The 12,211-nt window shown below is 33.2% G+C and overlaps 1 protein-coding gene across 2 annotated transcripts in view; it reads left to right on the forward strand.

Annotated features, from left to right (window-relative positions):
* Nucleotides 1–1,396: 1,396 nt before the first annotated feature.
* LOC149800948 (protein prenyltransferase alpha subunit repeat-containing protein 1-like) overlaps nucleotides 1,397–12,211 on the forward strand; it is a 40,943-nt gene continuing 30,128 nt past the window's right edge. The window contains exons 1-2 of one of the 2 annotated variants that reach the window (XM_089955023.1): nucleotides 1,397–1,492; nucleotides 10,041–10,210. In XM_089955023.1, coding sequence (XP_089811149.1) covers nucleotides 1,422–1,492; nucleotides 10,041–10,210 — 241 coding nt within the window. In that variant the 5' untranslated portion in view covers nucleotides 1,397–1,421. Of the gene's footprint in view, nucleotides 1,493–1,539; nucleotides 2,098–10,040; nucleotides 10,211–12,211 lie in introns of those variants that run through there. The other variant, XM_089955024.1, reaches the window with a different exon arrangement.

A 12,211-nucleotide genomic window follows, 5' to 3' on the forward strand; every position in this document is an offset into this window, starting at 1 on the left:
AATTTAAGATATATCTTGGTAATTGCTTGTAATGGCCATTAAGCGCTAGGATAATACGAAATAAAGTATCTGTGGAAAACATTCGTAATTACAAAAGAACGAAGAAAATTTGCATACTACCTATTAGAGACGGGGATTTTTAAAAATGTATCAGAAACCATATACAATTGGAATGAGAGAGATTAATCAAAATTTGAAGATAAAAATACAAACAAGTTAAACAAGTTGGGTGTACCGCCGCGAGTTTCGAACTCGCGACTTATTGTTTGGCATCTGGGACACAAAGAAAAAGACAAATGTGGGTGTTTATACTTAAGATTATTATTAATATTCAAGTATATCTGTTTATTTGTCAACTTAATTTTATTTGTAACTGCATCTTTCTCGTAGATACATATTTCAACAGGCCGTTGAAATTCACAGTAATGTAAGAAAATGGCAAAGCATCATAGGGACACACACACACACACACACACACACCTGAAAGAAGCATTGTCAACAGAAACGGTAAATTTTAGACAGGAAGATATGAATTATTCAAAAGTTCTCTTTAAAGTTAACATGCCATTTTCATGTGCTCCTCCGCACCGCGTGTTTATAATAAACTTTTTAAAGCACTCTTAAAACTAACGCTCTTATATAAATGTGAAATGGGGGTGGGGGTCAGAATTAATGGGTAAATATGTGAGAAACTGGTAATCCACTCTAAATAATAATTCCGAACTTTCATGACAAGGTTCGCATAAAATATTGCAAAATCAATCTACACGTAAAAAGAATACCCCAATATCACAAATAAGAGTGTATTATGTCGCTATCCACCTTCTAGCGAAATTAATACACTAAGGACATATCCTTATCGCCACGAGTAACACTACCATATCATATCTACAAGCTAGTATTTAACATTGCACACAGATCCGACAGAGTTATGAAATCCATAAGGTTGTTTTTATATGCAGTGTTGCACATCGTGCGATTCCAAGGGATATTTTCACACCCCAAATGTCCCCATATATCAAATAAATCCTCATATCTTCAATTTTTATGTGGACAGAGGAACATAAAATGCCTCTTTGACAGCTCCGCTAAGGTACAACGTTGATATGCATACTTATGTCTGATAAACAACATATACTGAAAAATGTATTGTTTACTTTTATTAGGAACGTTACTGAAATATGCAGCAATTTTCCATTTTGTCATATTTTAGCATGTCCATATTTTTTTATATATATGAATAACGACTTGAATTAACTGAATCTCAGTTACAGGTATGTCAGTGGAAAATGATATATTAATCGGCATTTACATGAAGTTATTTGTATTTGAGCTCGTTCAGAAACGGTGTTGTTCAAGTTTCAGTTCTTCTAATAGGCAAGACCCTACAAAATATCACGTGATATAACAAAATAGACAAAATGGCGTCTGACAAAAGAGGGGCTCGGCTACTTTCAGATTTAAGTAACGTTTTCAGAAAAGATCCAGACATGTATGTAGAAATGATTCCAAAGAGGAAGTATACAAGTTGAGAATAGGATATACGCTTTATAATTTTCGCCAGTTATGGTAACCACAAACGGAGAGCACACACGCTCAGTTGCCAACATTGCCAATGTTTTGTTTTTCTTTCTTTAAATCGGGTGAACTTGTCGCCATTATTCATTTGTGTGTGAAATTTTGCTTGAATTTTTATGTAATTCAAATTTACGTTGCCATGCCACTAGTTTAAACTTACTATTGTCTCAGAATAATTACCACATAGACTTGGTTCACCCAACAGGGGCTCGTATATCTGTTTCTGTAAAAACCAAAAGTTTCGTCTGCGTCTAGTATTTACAATGTCTAATTTTAATACTTCCAGAACAAATTGAACAAATAAAACAAAGGAACTCTTATATACATGTGTTCAAAGATATTTAATTCCAAAATTTACGGAACTATTGAGATAATCAGAGACGGTTCTCTACATCACATCTGTTACTTGAAAACGTAGACTCGCCCATGTAAATATGGCGGCCATGTTACCAAAGAACTTCTGTATGATATGAAACGCCAAAAAGCTGACAGTGTTTGGGACCCCATGGCAACAATCAGGTTAGGATTTATAAATTGATGAATGAAAGTACTGTTTTTTTTATTTTTAAATTTAAAATTTTATATTTGATATCATTGATGCCTTTTATTTTTACAATTGATAAAGGGGTACAAACAAAGAAGAGGGTGTATGAATACTTTAGTATGATTGCAGCAGATACTTGTGATAATACAGAGTGATATTTATAATGTGTACCACAGTATTGCATGTTTCCATGAATTTAAGCAATTAATTGTTGCATACACCAATGTATTGAAATGAAAATTTGTAAACATTGGCATACATTAGATGAATAGAAAGGTTATCCCAGTATTGAATCTATTGTCTCTATCTTACAGTAATCTACAGAAAGTCACTATTGACCTAAAGTAAGATATTTTAGCATGTGTTGCAAGCTGTGTAGCATGTTTCAATAAATTTATTATGAATCTATGGTCCATAACTTAGTAACAGAAAAGAGCAAAAACCAATAAGTTTTGTAAAAGTTAACAAATAATTTATTTCCCTTGAATACAAGTGAAAATTTTAAAAAGAGTATTGTGAATTAAATCCCAAACAGTCCTTAAAGGTCCCTAGCATTACTTGAACATTTTTCTTTTTACATCATATTTGCGTTACATGATTAAAAGTAGTTATACTCACACAAAAAGAAAATAATTATTTTTATCAAGTGTAAAGAATAAATAGTAATTTAGTTACTTGAAATAGAAGTATAAAATGCTGTTACTTCCCCTTACCTATGATTTCCCACCTATTGAGGATGCCAACCAGAAATGACTTACATTTATCCCCACAAGACGAAGTACATGCTTCTTGCTGGCGAAAAATAAAGCACTATAAACTATGGATAGCAGTGCCTCCCTGGGAAGTATTTTTCTTTTTGCCATGAAATTTGCCAAATTAAAAAATTTGGAGACACTTTTCAGCCAAAGGAGCCATGTTATGTCATGATGCAGGGACTTAAATATATGCTTAATATTATATTGGCCACATTTTTAATCTATATAAACATGATCATAAAACAGCTTTTACATTTTTATTACATTTCAGAGTACAAGAATAATTATTTATAAATATAAAAATATCATTATATCCATGTGAAGTTCAATGTATAGCATATGAAAAGCAAGAATGAATAAGAATGTTCTTTATAACTGATAATACAAAATGCTGTTTAGTCTTCATGAACAATGTCACTGACACTTCATCAATATCTGCCTCATTTTTTTCCCAGACTATTTCTTAAATGCCTTCCTGAAATCAAAATTATCAACACTGAGCCCATCAATATAAGTTCTAATTAAATTTTTCAGAGTAGATATACCCATAGAATTCATAAGTTTGTTTTGATCAGATTCTGGCAACTGAATCCCCTTTCACAGTCTTTATTAGAAATACGGGCAACACGTAACCTGGTAGCTGCCTCTGATGCAGCTGGATATAAATTTTTGTTTTTCAGAGTTAGATTAGCCATATTCTTTGTGTTTGATACAGACTTGTTTTATAAAGTAAATTTTTCATTTTTGATTAATATCAGTGACTCTGGCCCTCTACATTCAATGACTGGCATCCTTATAGCGGCATCCTATGTTACTCAGTTAAGACCACAACAACCTGTTATCTAAGTAAATAATCCATAAAACATTGAGCAGTCCTAAGTGCATCTCATACTCACATTTTGAAAACAATATAAATTAACAACACATACAAATGACAAAGAATATTTTTGCCAAATGTTGAACAATAGAGTATAACCCCCAGTCATTCCTTATTTCCTGCTAATCACATTTAATTGCTTCATTTTATTCATCATCTACTGACATGATCCACTGACTGCCGCAGATAGTAAACACAGCTATTAAGTGGTTTGAGTCACTTATATCAATGAAAAATTAAAAATTTACTTAAAAGACTTTTGTTACCAGCAACATTTGCCAGTCAGTGAAAAATAGTGCCACTTTCGAAATTCTTTTACATTTGTTGCCAAATGAGAAGCGTAGTGGAGGCCCTGGATAGGAAACATTTAGATGAAACTATTGAAACTAATTTAATGCTCAGCCTTATATTGATATGCGTGCATGACACACTAGATTGTGTCGATTTCAAAACTGTTCCATTATTCAGTTTATTTTCAAAATTCCCATTAATACAGGTAAAAAAAGAATCAGTGCTGACTTTCCTATATCGGTTGTCTTTGTAAAAAAAAAAGAAAGAAATCAGCACACTTAAAAGAACCCAAAGTTGGCTTACGTATGTCACCCGATTTAATTTAAAAAATCTGTACACTTAAAACAATCCAAAGTCAGTTTCCGGGGTTGGCATGCTTTGTAATAAAATAACCTTTGTATTTGATATTCTGTTGGCAAGCTTAAGCAATATTTATATATATATATATATATATATATATATAAATGGCTGATTCTACAGGCTTGTACACCGATAAATGATAAATGTCTCAGAGTAGTACCTCATATTTCCTTTTGGATTCATATTTGTTATAATAATGCTAAATAAAGAGTTTGATCAAAGTCTACACTCAGCACGTTCAGAAAGTATTATGATTATTTTACACATTAATATTTTACATCTCATTCTGCAGTAACATTACTGTACGGTGATCCTTTGTTTGATATATTTTACTTATGGTCTTTCTATCCCACTTCTCAGTTGCACCATAGAGCTTTCTACTGGATTTAGGAGGATTTAGGACTTTCCCATCCCTCACTCAATTCGATCCCATGGCTTCAGTCCACCTTTTTGTAGTAAACAGGGTCTTTAGGAAAAAGAATGAATCCTTTTGTCCCATCATCACTCTATTGGATACATCCATATACAACACAGTGCACTATATTTGCTGTATAGAAACATGATCTAAGATATATTACATAGACATTTATGTGGGGAAATTAAACATTTGAATGGCTATGTTGAATAGAAGGGATAAATGTACGTCATATCCATTTCTGGCAATTGGAAACTACCTATTGTTTACAGAGATTACAAATAATTTTTTCATTGAATAAAGTGGATTTTTAAGTCTAATTAAACATTTATGTGGTGCGAATACATAACAAATGTTTTTTTTTATGTGTACAATAATATCACATTTGTACAATATAGGTGACCAGTGACCCTAAAGTTTTATTCCAAGTCCAAATGTATAAAGAAGTTCCAAATGAAACCCAGTGGTATTCCAATTAAATTCCAATATTGAATGGGTTGTTATGCCAGTAGTCTCAAACTTAATAATCAGGGAATGCGCTGGGCTTGCCAATGTTGCAAATTGCGATTTTTTTTTCCTTATTGGAGACAAAATGTACCGTCTGGTGATCTTTATGGAGACAATATTTTTGGCTGTAAAAAATTCTATATACAGTTTTGGGTTTGGAGTTGACAAATTTAAAGGCACCATGACTGGAAGCCGCAAACTCGGATATAAAATTGCATTGGAATCTATTGTTACATAAACAAATCCATTGTTTATATTGACAAACCACCCTAGCATGGTGTTATTATATCATAATCCGCTTATACTGATGTCTGGCCTTAGTACTCTGTGCTGTAATATAACACAAATAGTCATGCTGCTTGACTAGCTATAATCAACCACTGAGTCTGAAATCAGGAACAAGAATGCGTACAATCTACCAGATGATGTCAGTTTTTTTCCTTGTTGAAAAATGTACCAGAAAAAATAGTTTTGTTGAAACTTCAAAGAAAACTGATTACCTTTGAAGCACTGATTGTTCTGTATATATACTAAGCAAATGAAACAAAATTCTGTCTCCATCAATGTTTTACATTTGATTTTGTTGCACCAATAACAAATGGGCATTTGTTTGGTCTTTCAGAGGGCGTCTTCAATAACACATGAACCTTTATCAAAGCAAGCTGAAGACCTTTGATAGAAGAAAGTTGGCACCAAACTTAAATAAAAGCATTGTTACATTTTTATAGTGATTGGAACATATTTATTGTGCCTTGAGATTTTCCTGTTTGCAACAAAAAAGTTCATGCTTACAATTGCTACCAATGGTGGTTAAAAACCGAATTAAAGTTGCAGTGTTTTGAAACAATGTATATCTGGCTGTTGAGTTAAATGAAGGTGGGTCATCTCGCAAGAATGTTAAACTTTTTAATTTGTTCACGTTTTCATTTCCCTATGAATAGCTTCATCCCCATGGTAGCCTGGGCATCATGGTAGTTGTCTCTGGCTGACCAAAATCTAGGCCAATTTAAGTACATGTACATGTAGCATATAAACAACTATACAGCCATGTGCTACTAGGATAATAAATATCAGAATGAATTGTTTAAGGAAACATTTTTGTTGACAATGGGATATAGATCAAATGAGGACCACCGTTTTTTATATATACATTTTAGTTGTGTTTTCTAATGGGATTTAACTGATGCATGCATTTTCTAACATGTAATCGAATACTCAAATTTATGGATTTTTCACATGCATGTATATTATTTAACACATTGTGGAGTGTACTTCACAAATGTAAGTTGTCAATATACAAGTGTAATTCAGACTAGTTGTCTTCATTTAATGAAAATTTGCATTTTTTTCTCTGCGTAGATCCTAGTCACTGACAACAGGTTATCTCATAAAAATTTCACTTGTATGTGTAATTCCAATTTATTTTCAGCCCCTCATCTTATTTAAAGATCCTCTCTTGTCAACAATATTGCACTGGATCCCGAGGCTGTTGAGATAAACAGATAGTACTGTATTATAAAAATGGTGACGTTTTTTGAAAATTGGCAACAAAATATTGAGTTTTTTTTAGCAACAGCTTTTTTAAAGCCAGCGCCATCCCTGGTTAATGTGCCAATAACCTGGGTTGTGGCAATGTGCTAAGAGTCTTTTGTGTATCACAATAATATAATCCAAAAATGTTCTTGTCTGAATTCACTATAATTCCAAACTCATGTTTCTTTCCAAGAATATTATTGATGAGCACTTCGTATTTCCAGTAAATGATAATTTGAATAAATAATTCCACCCAAATAAAAATACTGACTCAACAATAAGGATTGATTCTTATGAATAATTTCTCAAGTTAACAACATTATACAAAAGCTAAGATACACAATAGAACCAGAATGTCGGTCAATAGTTCATTTCTAGAACAGTCTAAGTTGTCAACAAGACAAGATCTATTACTAAGATTATAAAAAAGATCATGGCAGGTATCAGGTAGACCAGGTTTATCATGGGGAAATTCCAGTATCCTAGACTCAGATGAACATGATTACATACAATGATAATAATCCTAATATTTAATCCACAACCATGAGGAAATACCTAGCTATGTATTCTGTTGTTGTTTACAAATCAGTGTCCCAAGTCAGATACACAGTGTAATTGGACAGGATCAAGTCCAAAATACAAATATATATAATATATAATCATTAAGAAAAAAGTGAGCAAATGATACAAATTAAATAAACAAAACAAATGATGTTATAATTAACCTATTTTTCTATGAATAATATTATAGTTAACATATATTTCTAGATCTTTATGCATACACAAGAATTCTTTTAAAAAGTGCTTTTAAAATGTTATTGCAATTTTGATTCTTAAACATCATGCCGAAAGTTTAGACATTGGCTAAAAATGCAGTCACATAGTGTTTATAATAGTAAGTTAAGCAGCAAACTTCTGAATGAAAATTACTCTATTGTAATATTTAAATATTTTTGTTATGTCTAAAAATTAAAATGGGCCGTCTGCAGCTTATCTACTGACACGTGAATTACACATTTCTAACATTTGTGTATATGAACTGGCATGACCTCTTGCAAAAGTTTGTGCAAAAAATTTCTGAATCTTTACCTTGTTTGAATAAGCAATTAATGAATGAGGTGCAAAAAAAGGAATTAAGAAAACTTAAGATTTCTACAGCTGGAGAATAAGATTGGTTTGTCCCCATATTTTTATTTTGTGTATGTTATATTGTTTTGAAAGGTTATTAACTAAAGCATCTGTATACAGAATTCTGAAATTAGACACCTTGTGGTTACTTTCATACATGTATGAAAAGGGCCCCTAGAAGTAGGCATTTCCTTTGAAACACTTTATTGGGTGATGGATGTGTCAGTATGCTCCTTTTCTGGTGTATTTAACAGATAAGTGGACATAACAAAAATAAATGATGCAAATTACCTTGGATCTGTGGAGTGTGAAAAGTCCTGTATTTGTCCTTTATTAATTAAATCAAATAACGGTGAACAGGCATTGTTGTAAAGAATCTTTGATACAATTTCTTTACTCTGACATTACCTGACTTATAGGGTGTACAAGCTAATTTCTTACCCATTGTAAAGTACATGTGCACAATCTTGTACCACTTGAGGCAAAACAGAACAGAATCAGGAAGATAAATATAATTAAATGATAGCATGTAAAAAGAAATTCTCCAAAGTTTTAGATTTTGTTAAAGTTAATCAACACTAGTGAAAATCATCAGATTATTTTCACCAGTGCAGAATAATAGTTTAGAAGTAGAAAAAGATTACTTTATGAACATTGTGTACAAAACAAAATTGCACCTCTTCTAATTACATAGACAGTTGAACAGAATTGTACATGAGTTCAGTGACCATATCTACAGTTGTATGACAGTTGTCCACTTTACAAACACAGTTGGGTCCGCAGTGACCATGTGGTCTAAAGTGATTACCTTACCACTAACTGACCATTCACCTCTGTCTGTGTAGGTTTGAGTTTGGCCAATCTGGGTCTGTGAACAACTTGTCAGGAGCTGGCCATGGGTCAGTGAATCATCCCAGGGTTATCTTGGGTTCCTCCTCCAATATTTTTACTGGCCACCATGTATAGGCCATCAGGTACTGCAGAATGGTATCAAACCCACAACAGCAAAAGCTAACACAATTCCTTTATTCTTCTAGGGAGTGCACTGGACATCATTATCTAAATCCATGTCAGAGGATTTTGACTTGGGATCTAGGTCAATGCCTCCAGCTCATGTTTTAGCTCTACTGGTCATAGACCAAAGGAGCTCAGTGGATGGTCTTATAAGCATATAAACATCTCTTTGCTCTTGTCACTGATTAGGCACCTGTTACTGCCCTTGCTACTGATTTGGCACCTGTTACTGCTTTTGTCACTGATTTGGCACCTGTTACTGCATGTGTTACTGATTTGGCATTTGTTACTGCTCTCATTACTGATTTGGCATCTGTTACTGCTCCTGTCGCTGATTTAGCATGTGTTACGGATCTTGTCAATGATTTGATACCTGTTACTGCTATTGTCACTGATTTGGCATCTTTTACTGCTCTTGTCACTGATTTGACACCTGTTACTGATCTTGTCACTGATTTGGCACCTGTTACCACCCTTGTCACTGATTTGGCATCTGTTATTTCTCTTTTCACTTGCATGACATCCATCACTGCTCTTGTCACTGATTTGGCACATATTACTGTGTATGTCATAGATTTGTTACTGCTTTTGTCACTGACTTGGCATCTGTTACTGCTTTTGTCACTGACTTTGCCTGTGCAGTGGATAGATTTTGTGGTTTTACAATTTTTAAGCAGGGCCAGTTCTTTAAGAATGGAAAAGCTAAGAGCCTCCAAAAGACGGGCCAGATGATGATTTTTTTTCCTCAGGCTGATGACCATAATTTGTTTATGATTCATGAGTTTTCAGTTTTCATGAGGTGTTGCATGGGATTTATTAATTCATTTGAAAGTGAATTTAGTGATCAATCAGTCACTTACAGGAATTGTTTATGTACTTTTAGGAGCAGGGTTTGTTACTGAATTTTTAATTATCATCATTAAATTGAGCTCCATGGAGCAGATATTGATGGAATATTGATCTAATCAATTAGCTTTGTGTTGAAAATTTTTCAAATAGGTCTAACTCATGATTGTATTGGAAATTTGTTCTTTCCAGTGATGAGTATGACTTTCTCCCAGTGTTGGAACCGAAGCAGAACAAGAGTCCTATCATTCTGGTGGACCACAAACTGGGGCTGGAGACTTGGAGTGTGAAGGTTCTCTACCAGTATGCCTATCACACTGTACTAGCCTGGAGAAACAAGGGGCCTCCTGTACAGTTTCTAGGTAACCTCTCTCACACACACACATATGCATACATACAGCCATGCACATATAAGTATCAGCATGGAGAAACAGGTAGGCTGTGAAACTTTATTGAATTCTTTTGCATTAGCTTTCAATGCTATCCAAGTGGAATCACATAAACAAACTATTGTTTTGACAGGTCAGGTTAATTTTGGTGTTACCCATCAAAATTAAATATATTTTATTTTAATTTGATTATGAATGAATGGAGAGCAAGGATGCTTGATAATATCTCTTTACCTTTACAGGAACAAAACAGTGTGCTTGGTTTGCAACAGGTCCAGTAACTTGTTGGAATGGGACAGAACTGTAATCTGACCTTCTCAGCTTTCTTGATAGTAGTTCTTCCATCATATGCCTTTGATTTTTCTTATGCAGTATTACCTAGTGTGTCAGGTTCATGAAGTCTTGGTTTTTTATATTCATAGAGCACAGATTTGATGAGTTGGACTATTCAGTATTCATAAAATTAGTCTATCAGTAAGCTGTTAGGGAAGACTATAGTAGTATAACGCAATAAAAAAACTTGTAATTCTCATGAGTATATGAAGTTATTTACATGATGGTTCCATCAGAATTACTATGCATAAACATGTTTTGTGGTATCTCATGGCTCCTACAATTGTTGTTACACACGCAAGCACACACACACACACACACACATGTATAAGAGGGGAACCAATGTAATGACAAAACAAGTCTAGTCAGTGACACCTGTATTGATTGCAAGAGAAAGAAATAATGTATAAACTTGACCTAGTCACCTTTGAGTTAAACTTTGTTGGTGATGCCTTTCATTATCAAATAAGGAAACAACGTGTAAACTAGACCTGGTGATGCTTTAATTTTACTTTGTTTTTAATGTGTTTATTTGACAGTGTAATGGATAAACCAGTAGAAGACAATTTGATATAAAGATGTTTGAGATATCCTATATTTGATGTACAGTTGATCTGAGTATGCACTATTTAAAACCTCTGATCTGCCAGACATGCTAGCAAATACAGGATTTCTGGACGGCTCTCTGTGTATATTTACAGGGATCTCAATAGATTTAAATATTAAAGAGTTATTTGACCCTTGACCCCATCAGCTCTCAAGTTAAAATGAAAATCACCAGAATCAAAATTGAAGTCTCAATAGTTATTCATTTTTGACTGTCATAAGCTTATAGCTGGGATTGTTCATAATAGACTATTCTTAATAAGATCCTCCTGTGTTATTATGGAAAACAAAGCTAAGCAGTTTGGCAAACAAACAAAAGAACAACACACAACATCATTCACTTCAGTATAATTAAAATCAGACTGTGAAGATACCGCCACTCATGCTAACATGCAAAAGAGAAAAGAACAAAGTAACAACATAGTTACATAGCGCTGAAATAGCTTGCATAATGATTACTAAATTCAATTTTCATGATATATTCATATAATGTAATTCATCTGCCTATTTGCATTCTTACTTGAATCATTTATAATACATGTTCTTACATGTGAATGGACTTTATGTGCAGTAACTATTAATGATACTGGTATTGTTTATATTCCATTAATCTTTAATTGAATGCATTTAAATTTTTCCATGAGTAGTTACAGACGAACATGTACTGCATACCTTCAGTAATTGTGTCATGATGATGATATTATTATTATTATTATGTTACTTGGTATGGTATAAACAACACAGTCAATAAATAACTATACTAATCTATATAAATTCAGAGACATTACTTCAGTTTTTCACTTCTTACCGTAATATTGGCAGTCAAGATGCTGTTTTCAAGCTGCGTTGTGTGCATTAATTATTAACTTCATCATGATAAGAATAAAAATAAGTTAGTGAGTTAGAAAACGAGACTAGTTGTTCTTGGACTTCATGTTCGTTGTTAAATGAAAGATTTCAAATTTTTGTCCATTTATTAGCACATCTTATTTGTTTGTTTTCTTTTGCTGCTTGTTATGTTTGAATTGTACCACT

Source organism: Sinohyriopsis cumingii, chromosome 4 (assembly GCF_028554795.1).
Source record: "Sinohyriopsis cumingii isolate HCF-2022 chromosome 4, ASM2855479v2, whole genome shotgun sequence".
In the NCBI taxonomy this organism is placed as follows: Eukaryota; Metazoa; Mollusca; class Bivalvia; order Unionida; family Unionidae; genus Sinohyriopsis; species Sinohyriopsis cumingii.